Here is a 27,605-nt window from a genome sequence, read left to right on the forward strand (position 1 = left end):
AACATCATTTGGTACAACTTTAGAATTAAAGACTAGGGAGAAAAGTTACAGGTTGCAATCCAGCACTGAGGAGGGGAAGGAGGCAGGCAGAGCTGTCCTTGAAGACATTTATAAAGCAGACCAGTAAATCAGCAGCGAGGAGGCAGAGTTCCCTTTGCTGAGGTTATTAGCTTGCCAGAGAGAAAATCAGAGTCTGAACAGTGAGTAGATAGGAAAAGAACAGAGAGTGCCTCTAAGGTTGAGGATCAAGAGAGAGTAGAACAACAGTCATTCCTAACAGGCTATAGATCCAACGTACAGCTTTGGGGGATAGATTTGGACTTAGCACATCAACCGCAATGTGAGCAGGGCATCAAGACAGGAAGTGATCAGCTCTCCTGCATGTCTTCCAGGATGAGCAGACCAAGTTCCTTCTAATTTAACAACAGGGCATTGATAAATCTAAGAGATTTCTATCTTCAGTGCCAGTGGCACTCATCAAACACTAAGTAGGTCTCCAGCTAGAAAAACAAGAACGGAGACCCAAGATGAACATACAAGCCACAGTTAGTGTTCTAACTTCATTTCTGTTGCTGGGCTAAAAGTTTACTCCTAAATAGCAAGTGGAAACGTGAACACACCTTTAATCCCAGCCCTCAGGAGGCAGAGACTGACTCTGAGGATTCTCTGTGAGTTTGAGGCCAGCAGTGGTCTACAGAGCAAGTTCAAAGCTAGGCACGGGGACATTGTGGGACACTGTCTCAAAACAAAAACAAACAAAATCCTTAAATAAAAAGGTTCAGGAGGCACGCGGTTAGGCTGATAATGAAGTCCAATGCCAAGTGCTTACACTTTCAGGCTTTTCAGTTGAAAGATTCATCCCAACAAAAGACTAGTTTTTACATCAGGAAAAACATTCTTGTCTGGAAAACGGGACACGAAAATCAAACCAAAGGCGGAAGAGTAAAGGTTTCTACTTTGGGGTCAGGAGCTCCAGCAGGTAAGTATCGCAGCCAGCACGGACGGAGACGGAGGAGTGGGTGGGAAGCCGCGACCCTCTCCTCCCCGCAGCCAGCCTGGGCGGGCGCCACCGAGCGCGGACCTCCTGCGCACCTCCCATGCGCCTAGAGCGTCCGCGCCGGACCGCGGGGCGGCGCACTTCCGGCTGCGCGTCGCCGCTCGCTTACTGCTGGGCCTCGGAGCCGACCTGCGCCTCCCTCGGCTCCGGCGGGCCTCGGGGAGAGGGTGAGTTGGGCGCCCGAGGGGGGCGGGCGCGCTTCCGCGGAGCTCGCAGGCCCGCGGGGCGGGCGCAGATGTCCCGGGAGCGCCGGACAGCGAGGACGCGCCGCGGGGTGTCCCGGGCTCGCAGCGGCCACAGGCCTGGCCACTCACTCTCGGGCCCACGCAGCTCCGAAGTGAGGGGCGGCGGTGTCACCCGCCTGCACCCCTGGCCCGGCGCTGCCAGCCTGGAAACTTAGGAGCGCCGGTCTCCACTAGTCCCTCAGGTGCTGTGGGATGTCCCAAGGGTCAGCCGAGATTGTGATCTGCAGTCAGGCCCGAGGTGACAAGTGACAGCATTGTCAAGACTGAAATTGCGCACTATCTCGAACGAGGATCATGGTCTTGAAAAAGCGAGCAGCTGCTTTTTTTTTTTCTTCCAAGAAGACAGGGACCTAATGTGATTTGCTCACTTTAAATTCCTAATTGCCTGAGCGATAAATGTCACAAAACATACACCATTGCTTAAATAGTTGCTGTTTGCCAGCTGACCTACTGGGAGGGTTTTGATTATTTAGTCTAAATTTTTAAGCCTTTTATTGGGGGAAAATGTCAAGCATACATGGAAAAAAAAATTCCCAATTCATAGTCAGGCTTGTTTGACCCATTACCTTCTTTCCCGCTGTTGTTTTAAAGTGATTATGAAATGTACTACTCCATATACTAAATGCTTGTCTGTAAGATGCAATGGCTGGATTTAAACATAAAATCATAATCAGTCTCGTTAGCGCTTCATATTGTCTATTATCCAACTAGTGTTTACATTCTCCCTGTTGTCTTCTTCCCTTTATCAGTTTATCCAAATCAGGAACCAAAAAAGCTACACACACACATACTTCAAGAGTAATATTTCTTGCCTCTTGCTCTCCCAATCCCCTCTTTATTTTTTTAACCCCTAGCTAAGCTGCCAATTCAAGTGTCCTACCTGGTTTTCCCTACAGCTTGCACATTACTTTTTAATCTCTGTGGAATTCTTTTGTGAACTGGTATTTAGCTTTTTCTGGTTCTGGCCCTGCCTGCTTTCTACCTGAAAACCTCCTGGAGGCCAACTGTGTATTTCATACTGCATCACTGGGAGTTAAATAAGATCCCATCCCTCTTTATGGACCTTTCTAACAGGTAACCAGGTAATTGACCAAGCAGGTACATAGAGAGATGTCAGCTAACAACTACGGCAGGAGACTTGTCACCTTGTGGCTATACTTAATGAATATAACAATGGATCTTGACAGTGATCATTTGTAGATATTTACATCAGGAAAGGTGACATACTAGAACCGAGTCAGGCCTGTTGGAAGCACCTCATGCCACTTAGAGCTTCTGGAGCCCTGGGGGTCAAGGTGGAGTGTAGATGAATTAAGGTTGCCCATGCGTTGAGAATTTGAAGCTTTGTGAATACTCTGTGCTAATGTATTGTACTGACATTTCTAGTCCTGTATGTGTTTGAAATTTCTCCCTTTTTTTGTTTGTTTTGGTTTTTGTTTCAAGACAAGGTTTCTCTAGCCCAGGTTGGCCCTCAGACTCTCACTCAGTTCCTGTACTTTTAGCCCCCCCCCATGCTATGACCTGAAGTATTCACCACCACATCCAGTTGAATCTTGTGGGTGTGTATGCGTATGTGCGTAAATGCATATGGAGGCCAGAATCAGTGTTGCATGGATTCCATACCACTCTCTGCCTTAAGTTTTTGAAACAAGCTCTTTCTATCACAGATTGTCTAGCCTGGTTAGCCAGTGAGTTCCAGGGATCTGCTTGTCTACAACAAGGCCTAGGGTTATATACACACCCCACCAGACCCTGGTCTTTATGTGAGCACTGGGGAGCTGAATATAGCTTTTCTTGAGTCAGGCAAGTTACTCAGCTGAGATAGCTCTCTAGCCTCTGAACTTTTCAGTTTGGAGTTTTTTGTTTGTTTGTTTGTTTTGTTTTTGGAGACAGGTCCTTTCTATGTAGCCTTAGGTGGCCTGGAGTATGTAGACCTGGTTGGTCTTGAGTTTACAGAGATCTGCCTGTCTTTGTCTTCTGAGAGCTAGGATTAAAGGCATGTCCCACCATGCCCCACGTAAAACAAAACAAAACAAAGCAAACCCACAACACTTTGTTTTAAATGTTGACTAATTTCAGGTTATGAGCCTTAGGTTGTAGTTTTCTAACAAAGAGTTGTTTGTCTGTTTGCTGGGCTGGTTTGAGAGTATCTCATGTAGCTCAATCTGGCCTTAAAGTTACTATGTAGCTAAAGCTGGCTTGTTTTGATCTCCCAGATCTTCTGCTCTATCTTCTGAGTGCTGGGATCACAAGTGTGCACCACCTAGCATGCTTCACTAAACAGTTCTTAAATGTGACTCCATGTTAGAGTCCAGGGGAAACATACTCTCAGACTTAGCATGTGCCTTGCTCACAGGATTTCCTGTGTAATAGTTCTACGATAGGACCTAATCGTTGGTGTTTTAAAGCTCCCTGGCTAATTCTGATATGTCCCAATCACTTATCCATTATTCGTTAGGGATTGCAAAGTGTTTAGTGAAGTCGGGGTAGGAGACTCAGCTGGAGAGATTAAGAAGTATTATCTGGTGGAAATGCCCAGCCAGGAGCCCTGCCTTGAGACTTATTTCAGTTCTGATGACTTGGACTCGGAGCTAAACTCGCATGTGCATATCGTCTTGTCTTTTGATTCATCTTTTTCTGTAAATTATAGCATTGCTCTTGGCAAAGCAGAGGCCCGTTCTGGCCAGAACGGTAAAGAAACTCATTGCCTTCATCAGTTTCTGTCTGCCAGTTTTTCAGTGGAGTGGCAAACAACATGAACCTTAGCTTCCAGTAACAATTACGTTTCATTCTTCCTTCTGTGTTTTACTAGCTTTTAAGTTAACTTTCTTCTGTTTATCTCTACCTCTTGAAAAGTGCAAAACGATAAGGAGATAATTCAGTAAGCCTATGTACACTAAACTACTTAATTGTCAAAAGGTAAGCGTGGTCTAGAGGCAGAAATGTGGAATAATTCATGGAAGGGATGCTAACAGTAATCTTAAGGCTTGGATAATTACCTCATGTAAGAGGGTGTGAAGGGTAAGGTGAGTGGGGAGCCCTCCCCAAAAGGGAAAGGAACACTAAAGGACATGTAGTTATAAAAGCATATTTGTCCTTTTGATACATTAAAAACATTGTCACTGTTAAATATAAAGCAGAAATAAATAAGGCATTGTTCATTACAACTAAAAACAATCCAAAGATTTAAGTTAGCAGATATTCTCCAGTCTATCCTCCATCATTCTAAAGACCCAGGAGGCTGGCCATCGTAATAATACATTGTACACCCCTCACACCACACTGTCGTGTGTAAGTGTGGGGCCTGAAGCTTTGTTCTAAAAAATAAGATTATACTGGGGCCATTTATAATTTTTCTCATTGTTATCCTTGTAGTTACAGAGCACAGTGTTTGTTGCCTATAGAATAATATAATTTACCAGAATAATTAACATTAAGAAGTAAACTAGTTATTGTTGACATAACTGTAACTTGTTTCTATATTTTAGCCCATCCAAAAGTACCATAGTAAGCATTATTGTACAAAAATTTTTATTTCTATAGATTCCAGAAAGTGAGATTGCTTGGATTTGTAATCAACAGTATCATCATCATTACTGGTAATATTTATTGTCAAGTTATTCTCCCACAGAGTAATAGCAGTTCACCCCTCCACCATCGTAACTTGTGATCACACCTGTTACCCCCTTTCCCATCGTCCCAACCAGCTTTGGCTACCGTTGCTCCCTTAGCATCTGGGAACCGATGTGTGGGAAATTGAGTCTCTGCTCAATTTGCATTTCTACTCGGGGCTGGGCCCTCTTCAAGCTTATTTGTACTTTGAATGCACTCTGTGATTTGATATGTATTCTCCTTATTTTTCCTTTTGTCAGTATTTTTCATTAAATGCATTTCCATAAACTAAAAGTTAATAGTTTATTTTCTTTATTATTGTGTGTGTATGTGTACACATGAGCTGGAAGGGGCGCATGTGCAGGTCAGAGTTGTGAGAGTTGGTTCTCTGTCTTGACCATGTGCCTTCTAGGGATTGAACTGGCGTCCTCAGGCCGGGCTGCAGGCTTCTTCCTCAGTGAAGCGCTTCTCAGTACTGCAGAGCCCTCTTCAGAGGCTTTAATCTCTTAAACACTTTTTACTTTCTTTAAGTTAAATTTTGAGAATTTCACTCACAAGTACTGTATTCACATCATTTCCACCCCTCCCTTTCCCCTTCCAGTTCATCCCTGTCCCCGCCCGCTTCACATTCATGGCCTCTTCTTTAGTGCTGTTGCTACCTACATATATACACGTGCATGTGTGTGTACACGGTCTACTGAATCCATTTCGTGTTGCTCACGTGTGCATACGCTTAGGGCTGACCAGGTGGGATTGCATAAGGAGGGAGTGGTGGAAGCCCTGAGTAAGTGAAGTCTGGAGTGAGTGTGTGCTGTTGACAGGGTACGGAGAAGTCCACCATAGCAGCACCCCTGTATGGCTTGAAGACTGCTCTACAGAGATCACAGTTACTGAGGTTAGCTAGACTTGCCTCCTCAATCCAGCACTGCGCCATAAACCCTGTGTCCTTGTTCAGCCATGTGCACTGATCCTCAGTGGTCAGCTCTATATAGTAAACGTCTGGGTTTGTCCATCAGAGAGCTCAGTCCGCCGACTCCAGCTATCTGTGGAAATCTGTGTATGTTTGTCTTGTCTTTGCTCCATTGCTACCTCAGTCAGGTCCGTTCCTGGATCCATGCAGGATGGAGCAGATAATCTATCAGGTGGCTGTCTCTGGAGAAAACTGGTTATTCCTCCCTAAGCACCCACTGATTGTGCCTCCTCGTCTAGGATGGGACTGCTTGTTACAGGCTGTGTTTAGGCAACTGTACTACTGAGACTTCCCTGTCACATTTAGAAGGCACTGCCCAGCAGCAGGCACAGCCCCCCACCCCCTTGTCATCTGGCTCTTACAGAAGTGCTTCTGCTCCTTTTGACATCTTCCCTCAGCCTGAGGTTTTGTAGATGTTAACCTTTTTTTTTTCCTGTGATTTCACTGAGTTTTGATACACAGATGTTACAAAATGCTGTACTGTGCAATAGATGAGTTTATTTTTCAATTTCAGAGCTTCTTGCCTTTGCAAGAAAGTCTTTGCACTCTCCAAAGTTATATCAAGATTGTCCTGCTTTTTTTCCCCTTGTAGTGGGGATAGAACCAGAGCATCTTTCATGTCAGGTAAAGGCTCGCCTATTGAACTATATTCCTGGCACTAGTTTTTAAGACATATTTTATCAGGATTTTTGTATTTAAATTTCTAACTCATGTGGAACTGGCTATTCATAGTTTTCAGCTGGCCTTCATTGTTGGGTGTGATACACATCTCCCATCACAGACACAGATCAGAGGTGGCACTGTGCCTAGATCTAGTGAGAACAGTGCCCAGAGTTGGCAGACGTCTGCACACTCACTAGGTTGCAGATCACAGAGACGAGATGGAGCGGTGGCTGGAGGCTTCTGGCAGAGCTCTTCTGGTTTGTGTATGAGGCCCGGTGTTCGGCCTCAGGACTTGAGGGGAGAAGGGCAAAGGCAAACTGACCAACCATGAACTGTCTTTGAGTGAAGCACATCATTTGCATTGCTGTGAAATACCAACACTGTTATATAGTACCTGGTCCTCCAGAAGGGACCACTGTGACCACCACTTGGTGAGCATGATCAAATACTGTCTCTTGTTTACACCCTTAGCCAAAACTAAACCCAAGTGGGGCTTACTGTTTATTAGGACTTAAGTGAACTAGTACAAAGTTTGGAGACATCTTGTAGAACTTCTCACCCTGCACATTTTCACTTATTCCTGTACTAAGTAACATTAGTCTGTTGATAAGTCTTAAGTTGATAAGCCAGTACTGACAATTATAAACAAACATTATTTGGGTTAGGCTGGAACCCCTGTTCATCCCCTGTACAAGCTGGGAAACCCCATCTGCCCTCCTTCCCCCAACCCTGTCTGCGCAGAGAAAACTCCAGGCTAACATGTCATCACCCCTTGTCTCTGAGATTCCCAAAACCCACCTAAGAAGCCCACTGAGGGGTTCAGTTTTTGACCATGTATGCACATAATTGCAGGTCCTAGCTGGTTTGTCATCACTCCTCACCTAAGCTCTATAAAAGCCCCTTGCTGTCGCCTAAGTGTAGACTTCCCTGACCTCCACCTGTGAGATCAGTGAACTCAAGAGAGCTGTCTCTCAATAAACTTGCCTTTATACTTCTGATTTGACTTCAGTTGGTTCATTTCATTGATAAAGAAACCTATTGATTTGAATTCTTGTATTGTGGTTGTGTGTACCAATATATAACATTTCTTTGCCTGTATATGGGGCACTGGCGTCGAAGCCAGAGCATTGTTCATTGCTGTGTAAGCACGTTACCCCAGGTTACATCTCCATATAATGGCATTTCTATATTGTGTCATATAGAATAGTTTTACTTCCTTAAACGTGTGCTTCCCCAAAAGGTAGTGGTGGTGAACGCCTTTAATCCCAATACCTGAGAGTCAGAGGCAGATGAATCTCAGGCCAGCCTGGTCTACAGAGATAGTTCCAGTACATTCATGGCTACACAGAGAAACCCTATCTTCAAAAACCAAATACCAAAGGAAAAAATGATTTTTCCTATTAATTCTTTTCTCCCTTACAACACTGGCAAACACTCTTCATTCTTCTTTCTCTGTAGTTTGCCTTTTAGAGACTGTCATAGGTTTGGAATTCAACTGTAGTGTTTTACCGGCAATGCCAGGGATTAGAGTGTGTGTGTGTGTGTGTGTGTGTGTGGTCAACTTGGAACTGATTCCCTTCACCAGTTCCAGTGTGCATTCTAGGGATAAACTCAAGTTGTGAGGCTTAGTAGCAAGTGGCTTCACCTCCTGATCCCCAAGCTATATGTGTTTGTGTGTGCTCAGTTACATAAGGTTTGGTGACTTGTAGTTTTAGCCAGTTAAGACCATGGCTGGGGTATAGCTAGTATAGAATACTAGCACCATTTGCAGCTACCAAACAATTTATCATTCCCAGAGCAGTAGCAGGAATTGAAGGTATAGCTCCGTGCAGAGCACATGTTGAGCACGAAGGTGTGGATTCTATCCCCAGCACCAAAAGTCAACCAATGGTAAATCTCAGAGGAGCAGGCTTTTGGTATAGTGATTTTCTAATGACCCTCAGTGATGTTTTTGTTGCAGGGTAGAAGATGTCTATGGATGTGACCTTTCTTGGGACAGGAGCAGCATATCCATCACCGACCCGGGGCGCCTCTGCGGTGGTTCTTCGGTGTGAGGGCGAGTGTTGGCTCTTTGACTGTGGGGAGGGAACACAGACCCAGCTTATGAAAAGCCAGCTTAAAGCAGGTTAGTGTGCACCCAGCTTACTTGGGAGTGCCCTCTGTTGTGTTGCATGCTCTTGGCTGTCAGGAACCCTGTTGTTCAGTAACAGGCCTAAAGCTGTATCCACTTCATAGAACTCTGTCTGGCAAGATTTGGAAGAGTGTCAGGCACTCAGCAGTGCTTGCTGAATGTCATGTATACCTTTACTTGCCTTTCATTTATCCTGTGTCAAGAGTGAGGATTTATGGAGGCCCAGGCATGCTGGATGAGGAGAGGAAGAGCAGGTGTAGCAGTCGGTCTCTGCCCTAAACAAGGGAGTGATGCTGCACTTGTGTCCGCTAGGAGATAATGTCATGGGAGAATGCAAAGGGCAGTAGGTGGTCAGGGAAGGATGAGGATTCTTCCTCCTACCATTCTGGTAGTCATCTCAGAGAAGTTTATCTTGTTGAGAGAGGAGAAATCATTCCAGCTTGAGGGAATGGAGTGGTGATCCAAGACCAGTAGCACCTGGAGGGTGAATCCAGTGGTGAAAGTCTCTGGCTAGGCTCAGGCAGACCTGGGTATTAGGCTCAGTTGTATCCCAGGCTTGACCTTAGCTTAAATATGCATTTCTTGTCTCAATAAACAGGGTTACAAACTCTGCCTAAAAGAGATGTTATAAACCTGGTGTGTGGTGCTTGCTGGGAATCATAGCACCCAGGAAGCAGAAAGAATTGTGAGTTAGAGGCCAGCCTTAGCTACACAGGGAGACCTTGTCTCAAAAAAGATTGCTAAAAGAAATATATAATATGTATTATATATTTCTATCTCTCTCTCTTTACACACATGCGTGTGTGCGCGCACACACACACACACACACACACACACACAAATTCATATCCTACATGGTTGCCTCTGTGTCATTATTTAAATCTTTAAAAATAATTTTTATTAGCTTGTCAATTATTATGTTTTCATCATTTAAATCTCATCTAAAAGGCTATTTTCTTAGTGTCCTTGGTATCTGGAACTGTGTTATTTATGTAGTTTGTTTCTGTGTTTGCACATGGATGTACAGTGAGGTACATTCAGTGACACAGTGCCTGGCAGATGCTAGTAGGCACTGTTCATTGTGAACAGATGGACATTGAGGGCTTCCACTTTTGAGGTCTTCGTAAATCAGAGCTGCTACAACTTATCAAAAGGCGTGGCACTTGATATTTAAAGACACATACTTGTAGGGACCAGGGACCAGGCATCAATCATGTAATGATACAAGAAATGAGCTATTTTAAAGTATAGCATAAAAGAGGGGCACTAATTGTAGAATACATGCTTAGGATGTGTAACACCGTGGTTCCAGTTCCCAGCACTGAAACCAAAATCAATCAAAAGAAATGATTATAAAGGGATTCCTAAAAGCATTGCAAAGCAATGCTAAAAATGTTAATGGGACTCAGTAGTACAGCACGGATTTAATATGTGCGGGCTCAGGATTAAGCCCCAGCACTAACCAAGGAAAAGAATTAAACTGATTTACATATGTTTATGTCTGGGAGGACTGGAAATTATAGTGGTGCAATTGGCAAAGTACATATCTAAGTACTTTGTATTGTCACAATTTTTATTTTGAGGTAAGATTTTGCTAAGTTATCCATTGTCTCTCCTTGAATTTACCCAGTAGCCTAGGTAGGTCTTGAATTTGTGGTCTTCCTGATTCAGCTTTCTCAGTAGTTGGAATAATTGGCCTGTGCCACCAGGTCTGGTGTGTGTGTGTGTGTGTGTGCGTGTGTGTGTGTACAAGCTAGAGTGGAAAGGAGTGAGGGAAGGAAGGAAAACATTGCTGAGGCTGCTGTGGTGACACAGTCCTGCTAGCCCAGCACTTAGAGGGTAGAAGCAAGAGGATTAGGAGCTCAAGGTTATCCTCTATGTTTGAGTCAAGCCTGGGCTACATAAGACTTTGTCTCAAACAAACAAAAATTTCTTAATTATAAAATTTTTGAACATATATTCTTATTGAAGAAAGTATAAATAAGGAAGCCCAAGTCTTCCTCACATAGAAGCCTCCCAAACCTCTCTCATTCCTTGGAGGCAGAGCTCTTTGGAGTCCAGGTGGCTTTGAACTTGCTGTGTAGCCTGTGGCTTTGAGTATCAGTCCTCCTGCCTCTACATCCCAAGTGCTGGGATTACGAGCATGCACTGCTACATCCAGCTTTATGTCGAACTGTGAGCTTTGTGAACGATAGGCGAACACTATCAACTGAGCGGTGTTCCTAGATCCCATAGTTCTATACTCTGTACATATTGATGTGATAATGGTATGAGTATGTGTATAGAAGTATGTGTTATTTAGATGAATGGAACCACACTTCGACATTAGCTGCTTTTGTTAGCAAAACAGTACACACACATACACACACACACCCCATACACACACATACACACACACACATACATACACACACATACACACACACATACACACACACATACACACACACACATACATACACACACACATACACACACACACACACACACACACACACCATACAAATCATATACTATAGAACAGTAGGTTTAATTTCATCATCATGTCCAACCAAGAATGCTTAGTGTTCTGCTCCACTGTGGGCAGTGCTTCCCCACTACTTCCTTCTTCCTAGGGGAAGGAAGTGATGTGATTTTTTACTCTTCAATGGGTAGCTTCCTCATACCTTCCATAACTGTGGTTGCCAATCCTTGTATCTCAGAAATCACATTTCCCGAAAATGAAATGTCTGCCCTTGAAACTGGTAGCTTTGGGAAGCAGTTTTCCTCTTTCTCTCTCTCTCTGTCTCTGTCTCTGTCTCTCTCTCTCTCTCTCTCTCTCTCTCTCTCTCTCTCTCTCTCTCTCTTTCTTTGCCTCGCTTGCTTTGGGTTCCCAGACTGTTTGTGTTCAGCTTTGACTTTGCTTTTCAGGAGATAGTGAGAAGGCCCAAAAAGTCTGATGTTGGCAGTTTTGAGGCCAACGTGGGATCTGGATTCAGTGACCACTGTAGGTTTTTTTTTTTTTTATCTCTAGAGGCCTTGAGTCGTACTGAGAGGCTGCCTGGAAAGGGGAAAGGGGGAAATTTAGGAAACATCCTTTCATTTGAAATTTAAAAAAAAAAAGGCTAAGAAGAGGCCTGGGGTAGCTCAGTGATTGGGGGCTTACTGAATGGGTGTGGCACCCTGGATCCAATCCTCAGCACCACACAGAAATTACCAAACAAGACCTGAAGAAGAGAAAAGCAAAAGTAGCATGCTGAATAGTCATCTATAGGGAGAGAAGAGCCTTGTGAAATTAGAGATCACTTCTGTGGGTCCTTGGGGGACCCAAGTCAGCCTCTCAGCCAGCCACTGTTCTCAGCCAGTGCAGCCTGGGTGTAGTCGTTCTGGGAAGACTGTTCTGAGAGCATTTGCTGTCAGAACAAATCACAGTGTGATAAACTGTTCCTGTTCTTTTATGGTATCAATAAACTGCTCCTGTACTTTTATGGTATCGTATAGTTCAGATAGGTGGCCCTTGAGCCTGTTCTACTGGAAATGTGCTGGTTACGGTTGTTACTTTCAAAATGCCTGTGGAACATCTCAGAAAATGCTTATGTGGCATCCTGCCATTTACCAGAAGTAAATTCAGTTTACCATTAGCTAAATAGAGTTAGAACTTAAATGGTGTACACTGACAAGGCTATTGTGTAGGTTCAGACTGGAGACAAGAGCTGGGCCCATGGGCCCTCAGATAGTATGGTCAGGATCTATCTGCCTTTACTTTGCTGCATGCCAGCCAGTACCTGATGTGCTTGCCTTCCCTCTGCTCTTCCATGTTCCCTTCTGCCTCTCCTATTCCTCCTCCTCCTTTTCTTCTTCTTTACCAGGTCCTTGTCCTGTTTGCCCTTCCCCCACATCTTCACTGGGACACACATCTCAGTCTTAGTTGGTGAATCCCTGCTCAGGAAGGAAACCTTAACAGGCAATATTAGGTTTAGACCTGGTCCAGTCAACCGGAGCCAGTAGAACATTTCCTTTTGCTTTAGGTACATGTTTCTAGTCTCAGAGGGAACCATGGGAGACAGTGTATCTGAGGCCTATTTAGTTAGGTGAGTTATCTTGATATACTTTTAAATTTTATTTTTAAAAAGTAGGGAATATATAGGAAATCAATTGGAAAGCTGTAAAACACTGTAATTTGAAGATAGTAATGGAAATTTAAACCAGCCACTAAAGCTAGGCTTGGCAGTTCAAACCTATTATCCTGTCATTTGGAAAGCTAAGGCAGGAGTATGCCACAGATTCAAGGCTGCCTGGATTACACAGTGCTTTCCAGGCTAGCATGGGCTATAGCATGAGATCTTGTCTCAGAGAGCAACCAAGTAGGGCTGGGGAGATGTCTCAAGGATAAGAGTGCATGTTATGCAACCACAGGGTCGTGAGTTCATATCCACAGTATCCATGTAAAAAACTGGGCATGGCTGTGTGGGGCCTGTAGCCCTAGCATTAGTGGGTGCTCAGGGAGGTAGATCCTGGGAGTTCAGTGGTCAGCCAGCCTAGCCAACACGGTGAGCTTCTGGTTCAGGAGAGACCCTGTCTCAAAGTCCTAAAGTTAGGCATCCAGTCTCCTCCTCTGCTCTCTGCATGCATGTGTCCAACATACTCATGTACAACACCATGAACACCTCTCCCCACACACATACACACAGAACCAATCGATCAGCCAAGTAATAAAGTCTATTTTCTCTTCTCTGAAGTCGTACAGCAAAACAAAATGAATAAATAAGTTTATAGTAACATACAGAATATGTAATTTCAGTTGACTACTCTTTATGTAAGTTGTTAGGCTTGGTTTAAATTCAATGTCTGTGGGACAGGATGTTCCTCGGTGGCAGCACAGTCATAGAGCAACTGTCTTGTCTGCACAAAGTGAATCCAGCATAGGGCTGGGATGGGGATGCTCAGGAAAATATTTGTTTTGGTTTTTATTTCTGAAAACTTTTCTAATATATTCCTCGCCTCAATCAAAAGGGAGAATTACCAAGATCTTCATCACGCATCTCCATGGAGACCACTTCTTTGGCCTTCCAGGCCTCCTCTGTACCATCAGCCTGCAGAGTGGCTCTGTGGTCACCAGGCAGCCTATTGAAATCTACGGCCCTGTCGGGCTTCGGGACTTTATCTGGAGAACCATGGAGCTCTCTCACACGGAGTTGGTTTTTCCTTACGTGGTTCATGAGCTAGTTCCTACAGCTGACCAGTGTCCTATGGAAGAGCTAAGAGAATTTGCACATGTGGATGAAGCAGACGGCTCTCCCAAAGGACAAGGACGAACTATCTTGCTAGATGCAGAAGAAAACTCATACTGTCTGGTTGATGACGAGCAGTTTGTGGTAAAAGCATTTCGCCTCTTTCATAGAATTCCATCCTTTGGCTTTTCAGTTGTGGAAAAGAAGCGTGCTGGAAAACTCAATGCACAGAAGCTGAGAGATCTCGGTAAGCACAGCCTCCTCTTCACCTGAGCTTCCAGCGGGAAGCCACTGAGGGTGTTGGGGAGCCTGTTTCCTGAGCTCACTTCCTTGGCCGAAAGGTGCTGTTCAGAACAAAACTCAAATTTTTAACCTATTTGAATCTTTTCTTGTTAGCTCCTTGGATTCACACTCCTTTTTCTTTCCTTATTGTCTGCACTGAGGGTTGAACCTAGGATGCGCACTAAGCAAGCACTATCTACCCTGAGCTCTCTCCCCCTTTACTCTGTTTTACCTGATCTAAGTTGTCCAGGGTGGCTTTGAACGTGTGATCATTCTGAGAGCTGGGTGCAGGCTGTGCGACCAGGCCCAACCCTGTCTTAGTTGGCAGAGTGGTTTGAATTGGGATGATGTGGCCAGGATTTATTTTTGAGCTTTCCTTTCGCTGTACTTGGGCCATGCTGGGGTTCAAGCCTATGGCCTCCCATGTGCTCCACCACTAAGCTGCTGCCCATCTTCTTATCTCATTTTTGAAGTTACTTTTAAAAATCTGTTTCTGTTTTTATTTTTGTCTGATCCAGGGTTTCATTCTGTAGCCCAGCCTGGCCTACAACTCACTGTATAACTCAAATTCAAACTCATGATCCTCCAGCCTCTGCCTCAAGATTGGTTGGAATTCGAAGTGTGCACAGTTCTGAGGTATGTTTTCTTGTGTTTTTGTTTTTGTTTTTGTTTTTCGAGACAGGGTTTCTCTGTGTAGCCCTGGCTGTCCTGGAACTCAGTCTGTAGACCTGGCTGGCCTTGAACTCAGAAATCTGCCTGCCTCTGCCTCCCGAGTGCTGGGATTAAAGGCGTGCGCCACCACTGCCTGGCTGAGAAGTATGTTTTCAATGACATCTTTGTGTGAGGTGTGTCTGTGTGTGTCCTCTCACCCATACGTGTACATGCAGAGGCCAGAGGTGACTTCCTTCCTTTTTGATACAGGGTCTCTCAGTGAACTTGGAGCTCGTTGTTTGCCTAGGCTGACTACTCAGCAAGCCCAGAGGATCTGCCTATTTCTGTTCCCCAATGCTGAGGTTGCAGATGCAGGCACCACCTCGCTTTTCACACGGGTGCTGGGGATCTGAACTCAGGCCTTCTTGCTTGCCCAGCAAGCACTTTACCCACTGAGCCGTCTCCTTGGTCCTTCAGTGACATCTTCAGAGTAAAGATTTGTGCCATAGGTCTTTATAATAGCAGCCAACTACCTCAGGAGTTTCTTTCCTATTCACCTTGCCTACTCATTCAATCTTGATGAAGTTAGTTTGGTATTCACAACACTGCACCTTACCCAGTTTTACATACCATGCTTCATCATAGTGGGACAGAAACACAAAGAAGGGCACTGTTCCCTGAAGGCTTTGTGGTTCTCCTTATGAGGCCATGGTGCTTCAGTGAGGAAACCTCAGCACCTCTGAAGAAATGGAGGCCAGATCCGTCCCACTTTTGGCTTCAGCACTATACTTTGCTTGACATGCTAAGGTATCCCTGTTGGAAGAATGGTGGTGGCTCTGTCTAATTTTTATGTATTCAGTTTGTTCCCCAACTGAGACAGTATGCTGTTTTAGACAATGAGGAAGTGACAAGGCCAAAGACGTTTTCTGTGATCTAAATACTGTAGGAATACTGTTATATCTGGAGACTTTGAACATTGTAAGAATGATCTGCAGTGTTAATCTATACTAATACAGCACTAAACTTGAAAATCTGGAGTTGCCGCCATCCATCACCATGATTAAGCATGCAGAATTGCCTTAAACTTCCCTTGGCCGGATTTTTGTGTGTTTATTTGTTTTGTTGGGTGTGTGCATGTGTGTGTGTGTGTCCATGTATCTATGTGTGCATGTGTGTGTGCACGCGTGCGTGTGTGTTTGCCATAATGTGCATGTGGAGGTCAGAGGGCTGCTTTTGGGAGTCATCTCTCTCCTTCCACCATGTGGGTCTCAGGGATCAGATGAGGTTGTCAGGCTTGGCTGCAGGGATCTTAACTGGCTGCCCTACCCAAACGTATGACCCCACTAGTCCTCTCTTAACATGTTTCTTCCTTAGTCAGTCAGTTCATAGACATTTGTTCTGACTGGAGATATTGGCTATATAATTGTTTACATTTATTTTTTGATGTTATGATAAATAAAGGATCCTCAAAATCTGGTATTCCCATGTAAAGTAGAAAATCCAAGCTGGTATCTTGAGTGTAGTTAGGGCTAAGTGTTACTTCAGAGCTTAAAAGTTAGCTTACAGATGTGCTTGGAAAGGTTGCAAGCATAAAGCCACTGTTGGTAACAACAGTCAACACTGAACCTGTAAAAATGTTTAAATATCCCATGTCACAGTTGTCTGCAAGTAGTAAAGCATTTTTTACAGTTTTGAAAATGATTGGATGCCTTTAATTTTTTTTAAAAAAATTTATGTCTATGGGGGTTTTGTCTGCATTATGTCTGTACACCATGCATATACCTGTCACCCTCAGAAGCCCTGGAACTGGAGTTGTAGACATTTGTGATTTGCCACGAAGGTGCTGGGAATTAAATCCAGGTCCTCTGGAAGAACAGCAAATGCTCTTAACTGCTAAGCCATTTCTCTCCAGGCTCCTGGATGCCTTTGCTATCTGCTGTTTACTATAAGCTGTTAAAGTTGTCTCTTTGCAAATCATAATTCCATATCCTTGATACGATGTTATTCATTTTATCATCAGGTGTGCCACCTGGTCCTGCCTATGGGAAGCTGAAAAATGGAATTTCTGTTGTTTTGGATAATGGAGTTACAATTTCTCCCCAAGATGTCTTAAAAAAGCCTATGGTTGGAAGAAAAATCTGCATCCTGGGTGACTGTTCTGGGGTTGTGGGGGATGGGGGAGTGAAGCTGTGCTTTGAAGCAGACCTGTTGATCCACGAGGCGACTCTGGATGATTCCCAGATGGACAAGGCGAGAGAGCATGGCCACAGCACACCACAGATGGCAGCCGCGTTCGCAAAGCTGTGCCGTGCAAAGAGGCTAGTTCTGACTCACTTCAGTCAGAGGTACAAACCAACCGCCTTAGCTAGAGAAGGGGAGACAGACGGCATCGCAGAACTGAAAAAGCAAGCTGAGTCCGTGTTGGAGCTCCAAGAAGTGACTCTGGCAGAAGATTTTATGGTGATTGGCATTCCCATCAAGAAGTGAAGCCCACGCTCCTGAGTGCATAAGTGTGGACATGGGATGGATGTATTACCAGACCTGCACTACACGTTTTTTTTGTTGTTGGTTGTGAGTGATTTTTTCCCTTAAAATTACTTTGGCCTATTAATCCTAAAGATGGAGCTGGATTGTTGAGCTGACTCAGTAGTGAGAGGGACCAAGATTTTCAACAATGAGTCATTTTTAAAAGATGAAAAAATTTAAATAGTTTAAATTCTAAATATGAAAAATCCTTCTTAAAGTGAAGATGTGACAAAATAATTCATTGTGCAGGGTACTTATTTTGTGGCTATTGCTACAGATAGAGTTCAACACTCTGTGCAGTGTTGGATATAGCTTTGCCCAGCTTAGTTGCCATTACTGGCAAAATATATAGGACTGGGTCACTTGGCTACAAAAGTAGTAGCAGAATTTGTATAGAATTTGTGTTCCTGACACAGAGATAAATGTATGGGGCAATACACGTGCAGTATTGATAACATGGTGGTGGTTTCGATGAAACAGTCAGTGCAGGTTTGGACTAAGTTTTATCTTAGCATTTTCTTCAACAGTCTGGTTTCTTTTAACACATGGTCCTGGGTAGTCTACTGAGAATTAGATATGTTGGGATTGTTTTTCCTGTTTCCTCCATCACTACAGAGGGGAGATGGTGACAGCACAGTAGTTTAGTCAGTGGGGGTCAGGAATGCCATCTATGCTGCACAGTTTGCGTTAGTCCTGAATAATAATTACCTCAAAGTTCTAGGTCTGTTCAGAGACACAAATTAAAAACCTTTATTCCCAATGTGAATATGCTCTGCCAAAGTTAATAATATACTGGATTTAATTAATAGACGAGCCAGCTCCTCCAATAGGAGGTAAAGGATGTGCATGTTAGAGTTAGGTGCCACATCAGGTATTATTTGCAAAAATGAGTCATCAAGTGATTCTTACAGATGTGGCAAGAGACAGTCACCTCCACCCCAGGGAGAGCCTGCCTCAGGCCTAGTGGTCCTGAGCTGCAGTGTGAGTTGAGTGTGGAGTTGGATAGAGAGCTGCTGCCTCTGCTTCCAGAGACTAAGTTAGGAGGTCAGAGTGGACCCGACACTGTGTTGCTAAGCTGCCTGGGTGATTCTGAAAGACATGGATACTGAACTAGCCTAGGAGAAAAAAACTGTCTTTTTTTTTTCTATGTATTTAAATTGAGGGTATATATATTTTATAGATTCTTATATATATGTTTGTGTATTATATACTTTATGCATGCATATTTTTACATGAAGGCTGACCTCCCTCCACTATTTTCCTAAAGCAAAATAAAGATATTTTATTGGACAAACAAAAGCTAGGAGTTTATTATCAGAAAATCCTCTGTAAGAAATTGAGAGGCATTATTTTGGCACAATAAAAAGAATGTTGGAAGGTTGAGAAACCATAAAGGGGCAAAGAGACAGGTGTTCTGGAGGGACACTGACTGCAGGGCCCACCAACAAGGCCGGACCAACGTTCTCATTAGCATCACATAGTCTCTCAAAGTGCGGGACTTCGTGTCATTCTAGAGTTGTATCATGTAATAATGTCTTTATCTCTGAGCACTGAGGTTGTTTTCTGTGAGTAGAAGTAAACCTGACGTGAGGTTCTTGTGTTCAAATCTCTATCTCCGAGCAGTTCCTCCTTTCTAGTACGCTGTGTTAATAACATCTTAGTTAGGTGTGGTGGCACAAGCCTGTTACCTTGCCATTGGCCAGGCTAAGGCAGGAAAATATGAGCCTGGGATACATAATAGAACTTTATCTTTAAAAAAAAAGACAGAAAAAGCTAAATGTGACTTGTAACATATTTTCATGTTCATTCACATTCTTCACTGCCACACAGGAGTGGCCTGCTTTATTCTATTGAAGATATGACTTCATCAACTTAAAGACCTAAGTCCTACCCTCTCTTTCATCTCTCCCTGTTTTTAACAAGGTCTCACCATGCAGCCCAAACTGGCCTGAAGCTTAAAGCACTCCAGCTTGGGAGCTGGGGTTATAAACATGTGTTTATTATCTGCCCATAATATTTTGAATACTTCTTTCCCAAGAAAATGTTACAATTTTTAGGCTGGGAGTGTAGCCTGGTGGTAGAGCACTTGCTTCCTTTTGATCTGTAGTATTAAAAAGGAAGATGATTTTTGCCTCCTGGTACAATTATCTTTAATACAGATAATTCAACTCTTTTTTTTCTCTAAATATTCTGATGTCAGCTTGAAATTTTGCTACTTTTTCCCTTATTAATGAAATAAGAGTCCTTCCCAAATGTGTCTATCCCAAATGGATGGTGATGGTACTTTATCTCACAAAGGTATATGTTTACAGTAAAATGAACTAGATCTGTCTTTACTGACAGATTTGAGGACTAGTGAAATGGAGATTAATAGGAGTATTGACCCCCTTCTTTCTCTTTCTTCTTTTTTCCTTTAAGATTGGGGTCTCATGTAGCCCAAGGCTAGCTAGCCTTGAATTTGCTATGTAGCCAAGGATGACCTTGAATTTGTGATGCTTCTGCTTCTATGTCCAGAATGCTGAGGTAACCGTCTTATGTCACTATGCTGGGTCTATGTGATGCTGAGCATGGAGCCCACGCTAGGTTTACTTGGTGCTGAGGATGGAGCCTAGGACTCCATGCTTGCCAAGCATCCCAGAGCTCAAGTGTGTGGGGCTTTGGTTTGGTTTGGTTTTTAGGGGATACTAAAAAGGAAGCACTGATGCACCTTTGAAAATTCTTTCTTGACAGAAAAGAACTAAGTCTAAAGGGAAACTGTGGGATAATAGTGTGTAATTTTTCTTTTCTTCGGTGTACAAAAATGAAAAACAACTATTTAAGCACATTATGTTTTAAAAAGCAAGAGAAGTAGCTAGAAATGTAGCTCAGGGGTAGAACAGTGGGTTAGCCTGAGCAAGGTCTTGGGCTTGATCCCCAGTGTCTCTATTGACCCTCCTCCCCCACCAGAAAAACAAGGGGGAAAGAGAGGGAACATGAATGGTTAAGAGTGGATTCAGATTACAAGAATGTATAAAAATGTAATGATGAAACTCTTTCTGTATAGTTAATATGTACTAATAATGTTTTTTAAGTGGAGAAAGAAGCCTTGGGAGAGAACGGGCAAGAAGTAGGGGAAGCAAGACAGGTTGCCGCTTCTGTGGCTTTATGTATCACTAGTACAATGGATGTTCTGACGGAGTGTATGTATATACTCATTTAGTACAGTGGTTATGTCATAGCACATCCATACAGATAAGCTCCTCTGGATAACTCGTCTCCACGTAGATACTCCAGGGAGCTGACCGGTCAGGTCTCTGCAGTATTCCTGTTCATCATCTGTACTACAGCCAGTGGGAGGTTTTTCCCAAGATGTAAATTTTTGCCATTTTTCCCAGGCTTGAAACTTAGTAGTAGTCTGGCTTTACCCACCTCTCTAGCCTAATCTTACCCCCCAGTGCTACTCAGGTTTGCTGTCCTGGCCTCAAGGTCTTCTGATGTCACAGAGCTTTGCAGTGGCCTACATCCTTCTCCTGAAATGGCATTTGCCATTCCCCAATCACCCTAGTGAACCTTTGCGTCTTAGCTCTGCTTTCAAGGCCTCGTGGAAGTCTGCCTGCCCAAGTCCTGCTAGGAAGTGTATTTTCTCAGCCCCTCAACCCATCTTCCTCACACTTGTCGGTCACAGCTTTGTTTTGCCTCTGTATGTGATGTTTTTCCTCCATACCAGCTCTGTAAGCCACACAAGGTCAGAGCTCTGTCTGCTTCTGTTCCCTTTATGACTAACTCAGTGCCTGGAACATCAAAGGCATTCAATAAAGAGTGTTGACTGGGTCATATTTTCTTGTCCTGTGATTTTGTTAATATTTAGGACTGCGTTATCCAGTGGATGTTTTTTCCTGATTCATGTTAAAAACACACAAAATACACAGACCTAATCTCTGACACAGAGGAGGAGGAGCAAATGCCTGCCTATGACTTCAGTGGGCAAATCCTGATAGATAACAGTTTGAAACTTTAGTTTGGTGTTCTAAGGTATGGAGACAAAACCCTAGAGTCAGGGAAAAGATTAGGAAAAGTTTTTCTCTACCTAAGAAGTTGGATACTGGCTTCTGCTATGTATAAGGGTATTAGAGCAAAGGAAGAAAGGGGAGGCTGAGCCTTAGGCAGAGTCTGGAACCTGCACAGGGTAGAGGAGCAGTCTACCCACCTCATCCCATTGTTCTTTGTTGTTTTGTTTTAAGAAACAAGAAAATAATTTATAGTAGCTGTGACCTGGCGACACTGGTGCTGACCCAGGCTACCTTGAGTGGTGTGTTTTATTTCTAGTCTTGTTTCTCAAAAGGAAGTCCTAAACTTTTGAGTCTGCTAGGTCCATGTTTAGTGAATTCCTTCCCAATGCTGCACAACACTAATTGAGAGCAAATTCTTAATTCCATGTCCTGGGGAAGATGGCCAGCAGCAGGGAAACAAGACAGTCCCCGCTGGAGAACAGTTTACATCAGATGTAGTCAGAGGTAAGTGACCAGAAGGTTAGGGGAGGTACAGCGATACCAACTCAAACAGCTGGCCAATTGCATTCACATCTAAAGGACAAGGTAACTCTAATTGACACCTAGACTCGGGTGTTTCTGTGTTTTTGATGGACTCTGAGGGTTAAGTAAAGCTGTTATAATCAAGATTATAAGGAAGTTGGGGTGCTTAAGTTTACTCAAAGGGGGAAAAAAGAAAAGAAAGAAAAAAATTCCACCCCTAAATAAAGCTAACTGAGAAGCCCTGCTGCTCAGATCCTGCCTGCTAATTATACACTCAGCAGACATGGCAGGTACAAAGATTAAATTCACCCACAAAAAAAAAAGTGTCAGGGAAAAGTGAGGGATCAAGTTTTTCAGCAATATTAATCCCCTTAGCTGCCAGAAGCTCTGCAGACAGCCAGGGGCAGAGCTAAGCAGTGTTTAGTTCCCTGTTACCCAGTTAAACAAGGTCATCTGGTCCAGGTTGTTTTCTACATTGTTGTGACTTCCAGTGATGATAGGTTAGTCTGACTATATCTCTTCCACACGTCTGGACTGGAGTTGAACATCTCGAAGCATCTAGGTCTGGGTCAGCAACCCAAGTGCTGACCTGTCTCGCCTGGGGCCTTGATACATTTGTATAGCTAGCAGAGACTAAAACACAATCCCTTTCTCCAGTGAGGCAGTGCTACCTAGGACAATGGTCTTGGCACTAGCAGACGTTCCTGAAATACGCAGGCATCCTATCTTCTGAGACACTCTAGCATCGGTCTTCCTGAGAACCAGGAGAGGCAATGCCATGCTAGTACTGTGGTGCTGTCAGCATGGAAACCTTCCAAGTTACTAAAGACAATGAAAACACGCACTGGTACCGAGGCTCAAATGTGAAATGATCCGGTACTTTCCAATTTGTTATTTAGAAAAAAATTGAGGGAGAATGTCCTGTATTACACGGTTTGAATTTTGTTTGGTTTGGTTTGTTGGTTGGTTTTTGTTGTGCTGGATATTAAACTCATAGTGATGTGTTGAAGACGGGCAACTTCACTGAGCTACAATCCAGTGGACAACTATCACTACCACCAGTTTTAGGATATTTTTATTATTCTCCAGAGAAACCCCATAATTCTGCCAGTCAGTCAACCCCACTCTTCACCTTACCTTCCCAAGCCCCCGAGCTATGGGAATCATCGGATCTATTTTCTGGCTAATTCTGAGCATCTCATATGAATACACTTGTACAGCATGATCTCTTTTATAAATGGCTTCTTCCATTTAGCATGTTTTCAGTATGCATCCCATCAGTAATTTATTCTTTTTACGACTAAATAATACTTTGTGGATATGCTGTATTTTATTTATCTGTTCTTCAGTAGATCAGGGATAGATTATTTTGAAATAGTTTTTTATAGAATACCTCTATTAGGAATGTAAAAGGGGATATTGGTACAGACAGTATAAACTTTAATATGATAAAAATAATCCCATAAATAATTTTTATATTAGGTAAAATTACTAAAGCAACTTTTGAAGGTAACAAAAGTTGAGAGTTGACTGTGGTGGTGTGTCTTGGTGTTCCTGGCATTTGGGAGGCTGAAGCAGGGCCAGCTTGTGCTACATAGTCAAACCCTATCTCAAAAAAAAAGCCCAAACAAAACAACCAACAAGAACACAGGCCAAAGCAAACTCCCCTTCCCTCCCAAACTGTTAGATACATGTGGTAGTGTTTGCCTGTAGTCCCAATTACTTGGGGGAGGTCTGGAACCCATGAGTTTCAGGACAGCTATGCCAACATAGTAAGACCCTGTCTCAAAAGTTAAAAAAAGAAAAAAAAAGAAAAGAAAAAAGAACCTAAAACACAGCTTACCAGAACTTATACATTACTTTAAAAATAGTTGAAAGTACATAGTGTGAAATTTTCAAAGAATTCATAAGAATATTATTTCAAAAAGTTGAATTTATGGCTAAAAATCTTACCAGTTTTTCTGGGCTCCATTAGTGAATTAGTCTAAAGGAAGAAACACACCTTCCTTCCACAGATATTTCTAGACGGTAGAAAAAAGGGATCCTGTCCCAACTCATTTTATGAGGTCAGTATAATCCAGATGATGTCAAAATGGAAGGACATTAAAAGAAAGGTCAATTACATGCTAATCTTCCCCATAAAACCCTGAAGAAAATAATTAGCTAATTGAATCCAGTGACATATATTAAGAAAGACATCTTTGTAAGGGAAGTTCATTCCAGGAATGCAAAGTTTGTTTGGCTTTAGAAAATCACTTGTATTCATAGCAACAAAAGATGAGAGAGGATAGCAAGATGATCTCCACAGACCTAGAACTTAACACTCATTTAGAGTAAGAATTCCGATCATATGAAGACTGAGGAATGCCTTTATCGTAATAAGTAATATCTGGAAATGAAGCAAATGCTATACCTACTAATAAAAACTTTGTCTCTAAGAAACACTTACGGATGCCCACTTGGTACCATACACATAGTATAGTTCCCTTTATTTTCATTGTCCCAGCTTTATTATGACAAAGATGGGGACAATCCCCACCTGAGCAGGGAGCTCTTGTTCCTGGAAAGCCCCACTGGGAGAGTCGCACAGGACCCCACTCCCCATTCTCAGGTCTCTAGAACCTCCTGAGGAAGGTACAGACAAGCAGGGCCTCTGCACACAGGCACCACCAGATAGCACCTGTACTCCGGCTGGAAGGGATGTAGGAGGTGACAGATCAGTCCAACCTGGGAGGTGAGATGTTATCGCAGATCTTTTTTTTTTTCAAGAGCAGGACCCCAGCTGCTCCTCTGAGAAGGAGACCTGCTCTCTCACTGAATTGATATGATCCAGCTGCTGGAAGGAGTGGGCCAGCAGGCTGCCAGGGCCATGCTCTGTGGCCAGTGGGGCCAGTGCCAACTGCAGTTTCTGCTCTAGCATGTCAACCCAGGACTGTACCCTGGGCACCTCCTCCTTCACCACATTGTCCACTCCGGTTGTAGGGTTTGAGGTCACCAGAGAAGGGGCTCCCTGGGCAGGCAGAGCATCCCATCTGTAGATGGGCTTTGCCCCTCCCAACACCGGCATCAATAGTTGCCCATAGTATTGACATAGTGCTGGGGAACAACTGGCCTCTTCAGAGCTGCATTCATTCACAGCTGTGTGGCAAGCATCTCCTTGACACCACACAGGGCAATGACGGTGATCTGAATGGATTCAGCTCCCTCCATTTCCACATGGAGGCTGGCAGGCTGCTGTTCCCCAGTCCCTAGAGTGAACCCACTGGTCCTCTTCCAACCAGGGCAGCAGACATAGGGAAGGCTGGTGGGAGTAGTCCCAGGGTTGCAGAGATAGGCAGCCTCGAAGATGTTTTGGACTGTGCTTCGAGCTCAGTGTCCACTGTAAGTGGTGAGGAAAGGCTTGTGTTCACGCTGCACAAAGGACTCCAAGACAGGGCCTCTGGAAACCCCCATGGTACACACTCTGTGGTCTGGACCTGTAGACATGCTCAGTACCACCTGCTGCCAACACTAGAAACCATGCCACAAGCGGCTCTTGGGAGCTCCACATGGTCTGCGTCTCTAAGTGGGGTAGCTTTCTTCGTTTGGTGTCTGAATGGCCCTGGGCATGCACCACAGTGTAGTTCCTTAAATGTCATAGCTAGTACAATAAAATAAGATCTAAATAAATAAATAAGAACTAAGAAGAAAGGAATAAAACGGTCATTGATGGCAGATGATCTAATTACATGGGTAGAAAGTCTGAAAGAATTAAACAAATAATCTATAAGGATTAATAAATGACTTTACCCAGGTTGTTGAACATAGTTAACATGAAAATAAAGTTTACGTATAATATACAGGAAGAAAAAAGCCCTATTTGCAAAAGCTATGACTTAGAGTAAAAAGTGAAGTCTGCTTTTTCCAACGCTTTCAGAGGGCGTATGAACAAGAGTTTGAGGGTCACTGGTGTAATGCATGAAATCATAGGCGTTGACAGCAGTCTGTGGTGTGGCTTTGGATAAATTACTTCATCGCTCGTGGCTTGGTTTCTTTGCCTATAAAGATGGGGGAGCAGCAGTATTCTGATGAGTATGCTGTCATGATGACAATGACAAGTGCTTGGGACAGAGAGTGCTGTACAGAGACCCAACTTTATCAACGTGGAACCTGAGGTTTTATCTGCTTATTCTCAGGAAGTTTTGGAGGTTGGCTGAGAGAGTTCCACCAGCCTGCAGTGTTCAGGAGACAGCGTCTACAACCCCCTAGCTGGAGGAGGTCCATGAAGAACATATTGTTTCCCATCTGGGTTAAAGCCTCCAGCCACTCATGACGTGGCTCTTGAGTACTTGAGATATAGCTGGTCCAATCAAGATATGCTGGAAGTAGAAAACAGGCACTGGATTTCAAAGACATTATAAAAGTAATGTAATTCATTTTTTGTATTGACTATATGTTAAATTGGTATGTTAGTCATATTAGGTTATGTTATATTATTAATATTGACTTCAGGCCCATGAAGATGGTTCACTGGGTAACAATGCTTCCTGTTCTCCAGCACCCATGTAAATGTCAGGCATGCCTGAAATCCTAGTGTTGTGGGGGCAGAGACAGGTGGATTCTGAAAGCTCTCTGATCAGTGGAAATTTTGAGCTTCTTGGATTCAGTGAGACCCTTCTCAAGGAAAGTGTAAGACGTAAGGTGTAAAATGATAGAGGAAGATGCTTGGTGTCCTCCTTTAGCTTCCTCCTGAGTGCACATGGGTGCATACACACACACACACACACACACGGACACGGACACACATGCATACACACACATACACACACACTCACACACTATTGAGTTCACTTGTCTTTGTATAGTTCTGTTGTATTTGAGATAGGGTCTCATTTTGGAAGCCAGGCTTGTCTCAAACTTGCAATTATCCTGTCTCAGCTTCCCAACCATTCAGATTATTGGACACTATGCTCAGCTTCTTTTTACTGTTTAGTGCATCTACAGGAAAATTCACAATTACCATTTGAATTGCAATAGGACAGTAATACAGTAAAGAGGAGAATAGAGTGCTTGAAAGATACAGTTTGAGTCATGTTACTACTCTGCTCAAAATCCCCCACTGATACACATTGCACTTACCTGAAAGAAAATTGTAGCCTAAGTGTATTAGATCTTATGTGAGTGATCAAAGCCATGTTACCCATCCACAATCACTACAAGATCTCTGATGAACTTGGTCATTAATGAAAGGAGAACATAGACCCCAAAGGTGTACTGAACTCTTCAACATTCAGGCTCCAGCCTTCTGATATGTCTTGAGGCAATCAACCAGACATGTTGATGGAGACACAAGCTCCCTAATCTCAACACTGCTCCCATGAGCCTCCACCGAGTTTCTGGATGTTCCTGAAGCTTCCTTCAATTTGCCTGCTTGAACCTCATTCCTATCAGTGTTTCTCCCCTCCTTCCCCACCCTTGGGGTGCTGGAGAGTGAATCTAGAGCCTCCTGAATCTGTGCTACCACTGAGCAACAATCTCCACCCCTCGTCCTTTCCCCCTCCTGGCTTGTCTCAGCATCAGTACACAAGTACACACCTCAGAGTTCAACATTGGCTCTTTCATGGTCTTAAAACATTCAAGGGCTGGTGAGATGGCTCAGCATGTAAAGAAATGTGTCCAGCCTGATGATCTGAGTTTCGTATCTGAGACCCACATGGTAGAAGGAAGAGAAAATTCATCACCAATCTTACCTATGAATCCTGAGAGCA

General features: G+C 43.6%; 1 protein-coding gene and 1 pseudogene across 2 annotated transcripts; one reads left to right on the top strand and one right to left on the bottom strand.

Moving 5' to 3' along the window:
• The first annotated feature begins 1,144 nt into the window (after window positions 1-1,144).
• Window positions 1,145-21,162, top strand: Elac1 (elaC ribonuclease Z 1). Of its 2 annotated transcripts, none has more exons than XM_028776759.1 (4): window positions 1,145-1,224; window positions 8,508-8,672; window positions 13,671-14,135; window positions 16,842-21,162. In XM_028776759.1, exons 2-4 carry the CDS (start codon window positions 8,516-8,518, stop codon window positions 17,306-17,308), a joined length of 1,089 nt encoding a protein of 362 aa, XP_028632592.1. In that variant the 5' UTR covers window positions 1,145-1,224; window positions 8,508-8,515; the 3' UTR covers window positions 17,309-21,162. The 2 variants fall into 2 exon arrangements, with proteins under 2 accessions (XP_028632592.1, XP_028632593.1); XM_028776760.1 differs by lacking the exon at window positions 1,145-1,224 and adding an exon at window positions 1,426-1,484.
• Window positions 21,163-24,352: 3,190 nt separating this feature from the next.
• On the bottom strand, window positions 24,353-25,408 carry LOC114628819 (annotated as a pseudogene).
• Window positions 25,409-27,605: the final 2,197 nt, after the last annotated feature.

This window comes from Grammomys surdaster, unplaced genomic scaffold (assembly GCF_004785775.1).
Source record: "Grammomys surdaster isolate TR1022 unplaced genomic scaffold, NIH_TR_1.0 272, whole genome shotgun sequence".
Lineage (NCBI taxonomy): Eukaryota > Metazoa > Chordata > Mammalia > Rodentia > Muridae > Grammomys > Grammomys surdaster.